General features: G+C 38.6%; 1 protein-coding gene across 2 annotated transcripts; it reads right to left on the reverse strand.

The window, feature by feature from the left end:
* Positions 1-330: 330 nt before the first annotated feature.
* LOC144573122 (basic salivary proline-rich-like protein (DUF1421)) lies at positions 331-4,281 on the reverse strand. 2 transcript variants are annotated; one of them, XM_078322810.1, is made up of 4 exons: positions 4,134-4,281; positions 3,130-3,456; positions 2,080-2,364; positions 331-1,900 (listed from the first exon to the last, which is right to left on the reverse strand). In XM_078322810.1, exons 2-4 carry the CDS (start codon positions 3,403-3,405, stop codon positions 728-730), a joined length of 1,734 nt encoding a protein of 577 aa, XP_078178936.1. In that variant the 5' UTR covers positions 3,406-3,456; positions 4,134-4,281; the 3' UTR covers positions 331-727. The 2 variants fall into 2 exon arrangements, with proteins under 2 accessions (XP_078178936.1, XP_078178937.1); XM_078322811.1 differs by having other exon boundaries at positions 3,130-3,459.
* Between the last annotated feature and the right edge of the window lie 2,528 nt (positions 4,282-6,809).

A 6,809-nucleotide genomic window follows, 5' to 3' on the forward strand; every position in this document is an offset into this window, starting at 1 on the left:
CCCACAGACATATGGGCCCAGAATAGTGGAAGACCCCCAAAATCTAAGTTCGCACTTGGAGCAACTGTGTTAATTTCTGAAGCGCATGTCTACAAGTTGTATTGAATTCAGATTTAATTCAATATTGGTGGTCATTTTTCATATAGAGAAGTGATTGTTTATTGGAATGGAGACTTGACTTTAGAATAAAAACCATACATCAAATATCCCAATTGATGTTGTAATATTTGATAGTAGCAGTACAACCGACACAACAGCGACCAATCACCCTCTGACCCTCTTCCATTACTGTAAAATATTCTGTTTAACCATCCAAATATCAAGAAAAACTAAAAGCTGAATCATCATTTCTTAGCTAGTAATTTAATCATTAATATATCATACATTAACTATTAATTACAGGTATCTCGAACCTGAATGCACAAATTATTCGGAAACTGAAACTGTAGCAAAGTATCAAACAACAATCTCCTCTTCGAGTACACAAACAGATGAGACACTTTGTGCGCTAGTCTGTAGCTAAGCAAAAACCACACTTGTGAAATATGTATGCAAAAGCCGAAACCTGTAAAGAGACCATTCCTACACAAAAGGGAGCGAAGGGAGTTCCCTCAATCAACAAATGAAAACGAAATTTACAGGACGACGCCAGAACACAGCAGAGCATAAGCCATTAGAAAGAGAGAGAGAGAGAGAGAGAGCAGAGTTGAAATGTAGAGCTGAACAATTAGCGATACCAGCCCTTGTGGGGCTGAATCATGTCTCCGCCAGCACCATCATTCATCAGCTTATCCAAAACCACATTAAGATCCACGTTCTGGCCGTTCTCCGTCAACTTCCTGACGGTTGCTCTCACCTGTTCCCTCGAGAATCCCATCGTCGCAACTTGCTCCACCACATCATCAAGAGGCGCCCGGTTTCCCGACCCCGAACCAGGTCCCACTGGAGCCGCTTGGGGCAACACCTTTGCAGTTGGTAGATTCTCGTATTTGCCCCCTCCACCACCAACACTGCCTGATGCAAAAGGAGAGTTGGGTTTCATCCCTGCTGGCCCGCCCCTGTATGAAGGAGAGCCCCCACCAAATGGGTAAGGATCCACTGGAGGGCCATAGCCAGGCCGGTTGGTTGAGGGTGGTTCATTGTACATGCCACCAGTAGAGGGAGGAGGTGGGGGCGGGCCGTAGTAAGGTGGTGGCACAGGTCCGCTGGATGGAGGTTGTTGCATGTAAGGAGGGGAGGGCCCACGTGGAGGGTAGCGCTGAGCAGGGGGAGGCCCATATGGAAGATTGGTGTCTTCAGCCAGAGGCTGGGACGGGGGACTTGGGTTGTAATGCATGTACTGAGAATGAGGTGGTCCCTGTGCCACTGGCTGAGAATGTGGCGGGTTTTGCTGGTAGCCACCCAGCCCTTGCTGGGCCTGGGGCTCAGGCTCGGGCCGGGGTTGGGATTGAGGCGGCTGGTGGTATGGCTGCTGATGGCTGGGGTCCATTGGCTGTGGCTGCGAGGGGAAGTAAGGGGGCACAGATGGGAGCGCAGATTGGGTCATTTGAGGTGGGTATTGAGGCGCATTGGGGGCCGGGAGGGCGGGGAGAGAGGGGTTCTGGTTTTGAGGTGGGTATTGGATTTGTGGTGGTGGCGGGGCATTTGGAGTAGGGAGAGAAGAGGGTTGTGGGGGAGGAGCTTGATGGGGTGGTGGAGCCTGGAGTGGGAGATGGTGAGGTGGTGGGGGGAGAGCAAGGGAGGTGTCTGGGGCCGGAGTCAGGGCAGTAGAAGTGCTATCAGAAGAGGACTTGGATTGGGGTTGGCTTTGATTTTGGGGTGATTGTTGCAGTTTAGAGAGATGGAGTTGCGTCTCCATTATGTCTTGTTTGTCCCGAAGTATCTGCACTCCTGATTGCACCTGAGCCATACCGAACAAAAAATACCATGCAACTATTAGTCTATTTCAAACCAGTATTATTCTACTTTACCGGGATTTGATTGGTTCATATAAAATGGGAACAACTGCTCAGTATGGTTGCAGCATAAGAAACAAGCCTGAGCAGCAGCATGAAAAGGAACATATAAGATTGAACTGACCTCACACAAGATATTCTCAAACTGTCGCAATTTCCCATCAGTGGCACCAGTGTAGTTCCCGATGACAATTTTCAGATCATCCATGGAGTTCTCCATGCGGTGGGTCCGGCTCTCCAGCTGTGACAGCCGTGCACTGACACCTTCCAGTGCATGCAACAGGTTGTCAACGTACTTCTTCACTGTGCGGTCAATGTCAGCCACTAAAGCAGAGCCATAAGAGGGTGCTACTGCCCTTTCTTCTTTCTGCGTCACTTCCGTCACTTGAGGCTCTCGTATACCAGCAGTCTGTTCAAATTAAAACATATCAAATCAAATTAAACCAATAAATATGATAAATACTGGAGACTTGGTACAAAACAAGAATTTACATAGCTGTGAATCATTTTTCAACTCTATTGAGTTAATGCACAAATTTGACTTGTCAGGGTAAAGGACAGGAATCTTCATCATAATACCCCAATAGATGCAACCATCTTGTGAGAAATTGAGACCACAAACAAACTCCTCAAAGTTTTTAAGTTACAGTTGAATTTAGACATACAAAATTCAACCAACATTTCTTGTCCTAAAAATTAGGGCATTAGCAAACTGCATCAGAATCCAAATTTTAACTACTAATCATTAGGACAAAAAGTAATGTACTAAGATCAAGTTGGCAGGATGAGCTTAGAAGTGAGGTTTTTACTTGGCTTGGAGCAAACAGTTTTCCTATTTCATCTTTGTATCAAGAAGAGGGTACTAGAAAAAAATTTAACACGGTAACAATTTGGGTCATACAAAGCGTGACTCAACTCCTAATTTAGAACCGGCAAATTTACTTAATAAGCAAAACAATATCAGCTGGAACATCACAAAGTCAAGAAATTGGCATTGTATTATGAAACCCCGGCCTAATCCTGATCCTCTAATTAGTAATTATTAACCCGAACTGCACAATTTGTATGAAACTACACAAGAAAATTAGAAATATCGCACAATGAACCAGAAAAAATAAAAAGGAAATGGAAAAGAAAACGGAAGAGGGAAAGTGAAATGGAAACGTTATCTTACCTGGAGATTCAATGACGTCATCCTAGAATCGAGAGATCCCCAAGTTGAACCAGACCCAGCAGCTGTAACAGTAGCAGTGCCGCTACCAGTACGAGGAGGGGAGGATCCAACAGTGCGGATGGGCTGGAAATCATAGCTGGCGAGGATTTCCTCTTTCGTGGTGGAAGTGTTGCCATTGGTATGGTGAGTTGAGCTCTCCTCCTCCTGATGATTAGGCTGTGATTGGGGACTCATCAGATCCAGTATCTGCTTGTCCATAAACTGTGAGGTATTCATCTTCAATTTCTTAACCTCCTCCAATTTCAATCTTGATCTCGATCTCGATTGCTACTGTAAAAATAAATACTTGCTTGTCCATAAACTGTGATGAATCTGCTTGTCTTTTTTATAACATTAATTTGAAGAAGAGATGAGAATGATAGACATGAAATTAATTCTTTTTTGTTCTTTGAACCCAACATAATTAAAGCCTTTACAAATTACAAACAAGGCCTAGTTTATTTTGATGTAATTGTTTATCATGATGACCACTTCAAAGGTTAACTGTTTATCATAATGACCGCTTCAGGTAATAATAATAAGCTAATAGATCTTATTAATAGATGAACTACCGAGAGTAAAACACAGGTCATTTTGGCTGTTGGGTTTATGCACCCATATATGCATAATAGTAAAAGTCGAAGTGGAACAATTTAATAAATAAGTTACATTAAACTGACGGCTGTTGATGCAAACCTGAGATTAGTGAAAATCTAGTAGTGGAAACTTAGTTCCTATTTGTAAACTAGCAAGGAGATAAACCATGAATCTAGTCTAATTGTTACAAAATCAAAAGTCTGACGAGTAAAAACAACTTCACCACGTACCTATTTATTTGGAATTTAAACTCTCTAATTCAATACGCCTAAAATCAATTACGGTTTCTAATTCATCGCAACAAATTACCAAAACAACGAATTAAACCCGAACAGAGAATAAAGGATAAATAAAGTAAAGAACGAAACCTCGCAGAGGAAAAGAGGCGCCTCCAGTCGGTCGACCTAGCGCCTTTTTAGAGTCGAAGAAAGAGCCAAGGAGAAAGCTGGAGATGGCGAATCGGTGAGGGAGAACGAGGAGATGGTCATGAGATGTAAAATAATCGCGTTAAGTAATGGAAATTGCGAGTAGAGTTCCTAGTTCCTTTACAAGAGAGCAACCGACTGAAGAGCCCGTTTTAATTTTTGGGCCTTATCAGGGAAGTAATTGCAAGGCCCATAAAATCGGGAAATGGGCTTGTTTAATATTAGCCCAGAGGTTAAAGTAGCCTTCTATTTTTGTTGTATTTCTTGGGCGAGACTTCCATAGCTATTTTCTCGAATACCAAACAATTGATATAAATTTTCTTCTTATATTTTATCGAGGTCTTGAATTGTTGCAAATTGGGCTTTTAACAATAAAAGAGGTTCCAACTATCTTCACCGTGCTTCAATTTAATTTTGTTTTATTAATTTTAAATTTTAATATCAAATCTTAAATAAAATTATTGGACGTTGTGATAAATATTGATGTGGGTAATTTGCATATGTTGAATTTTCAAATATTTAATCTTTATCAAAATAAAGTTAAATCGCAGTAAATTTTTCATATACATGTAGAGAAAGTATGTTTTAATAATTTTATATTGTTACTTGAGTCTTAAAGTCTATCATTAACTATTTAGTATTTATAAAGTATATGAAAAAAAATACTATTTAGAAAGTGAATATGTAAAATGGAGGCTTTTATGTGTACCTCCCTTACATATTGAATTGGACTAATTTGAACAAGTAAATCCAATGTAAGGGAGAAATATCATCACCATTAGAAAAGGACAGGTGCGTTTGGATACACTAGAGAATAGCTAGAATAGCTACTGTTGAGAATAGTAGGTTAAAAATAGCTAGAATAGCGCTAACTCAAAGCTATCGAGAAGTTGTTTGGATTGAACATTTAGAATAGCGAGAACAGCGATTGAACATTTGAGAGAGTAGGTTTGCTATTCCATGTTTTTGTAGGAATAGCGAGAACAGCGAGAACAGTGCTATTCTCGTTGTTCCTGAGTATGTTTGAATGAATCGGAACAGCACTATTCTTGCTGTTCTCGCTATTCTCACTATTCTCGCTACATCCAAACATACTGACCATAGCAATACATGCTTTAAACAGGAATAATGAATTTATGCTTGAAATTGAGTGCTACAAGAATGGGGCACATCAAAATAGTATCGGCCAAGGAATTTGTCTTCTCGTTTTGGATAAGTGCAAAAGCCACCTTTCAACCATCAACACTCAACAGAGAGCCGCGTCACTGCTTAATTTCTCCATCTTTCTTAGGCCCACATTTTATTCTTTTGTTTCTGTTCATGTAAATCTTTTATTTTATTTTTTGTGAATTTTTTTTTTATCAATCACGTGAAATTCACCTTGCCGTCACGTGGATAAATATAGTTCTCTGAAAAGTATTTTATCTAAAAAGTTATTTTAGAATGTAATCTGTATATATTGTTCAGGCATGCATATATTTATTTATGTAGTAAAACCATACCGTGCAGAGTAGATATTGCATATTTATTTAACATCAAATTCTAATTTTTCAATATTTTCATATAAATAGCTAGGCACATTAATGTAATGATCACTCTTTGTTCTTTTTTTTCTTTTTTTTTTATATAGGAAGATCAGCCTTTGTTAATTCATATGTTTTGGATTAGAATAACCTTCTTATATATTTTAAATTTTCAACTAATTTTTTTTGTAAAAATTCTACTTAATTTGAAAGTTTTGAATATATATTTAAAAAATATTTTTACTATTTTTTAGATGGATAGAAAATCAGCTGATCTGAAAATTGTGAATCCTCCAAAAACAGTGATTTTCTATCCAAAAAATATTATTTAAAATTTTTTTTTAGTTTAGTTTACATGTATATATTTATATACAGACCATGTTGAATGGTTCGGATCAACCGTTCAGACTTTCAAGCTAAAAAATTGAGTCCATAATGCAAGCCAGTATGCGATATTCATAGTACCATAGCCTCACTCAATATAATACCATACCATTTTAAGTTGTTAGTGATCTATTATCACATACCACATTTTATAACATTGGTCATGACTACTCAATTTTTAAGTCTTTTTATACACTTAAATATATGTAGAACCAGTATTTTATTAATTGTCAGCAGTAGCTAGACCTACTTGTCTATATATTCTCAAAAATTTCTAATGGCACCAAAAAAATGTTTCAGATTCTTAGATTCTCTCTATGCAGCCAATTTTTAATACACACTACATCCTAAAAAAAAGGCAACATCTGCACCTCTATATATCTCTCTTTCATAATTCATAGTGCATGTCAGAATCATGCCTTGTTTTCATTTGTGGATTAGAAGGCTTTGGTATCTGAGGGGCATCGGAGCAGGCACAAATTGAGCGCTTAAAATACCACCTCATGCAAAATTTGCTCTATCCAGATTGGAGGTCTAATCCATTACTTTTTTTCATAATAAATTGACAGATCCTTACCATTTCTTTAACAATCCCTTGGTTGTTTTTTGCCTTTAAACACACAACAAAACATGTTCCATCGATCAATCACAAAGCATTATTAATTGCGAATCACATTTCAAAAAATCAGCCTTAATCTAGTGATAACGGATA

The sequence above is a fragment of the Carex rostrata genome, chromosome 21 (assembly GCF_964058835.1).
Source record: "Carex rostrata chromosome 21, lpCarRost1.2, whole genome shotgun sequence".
Classification (NCBI taxonomy): Eukaryota; Viridiplantae; Streptophyta; class Magnoliopsida; order Poales; family Cyperaceae; genus Carex; species Carex rostrata.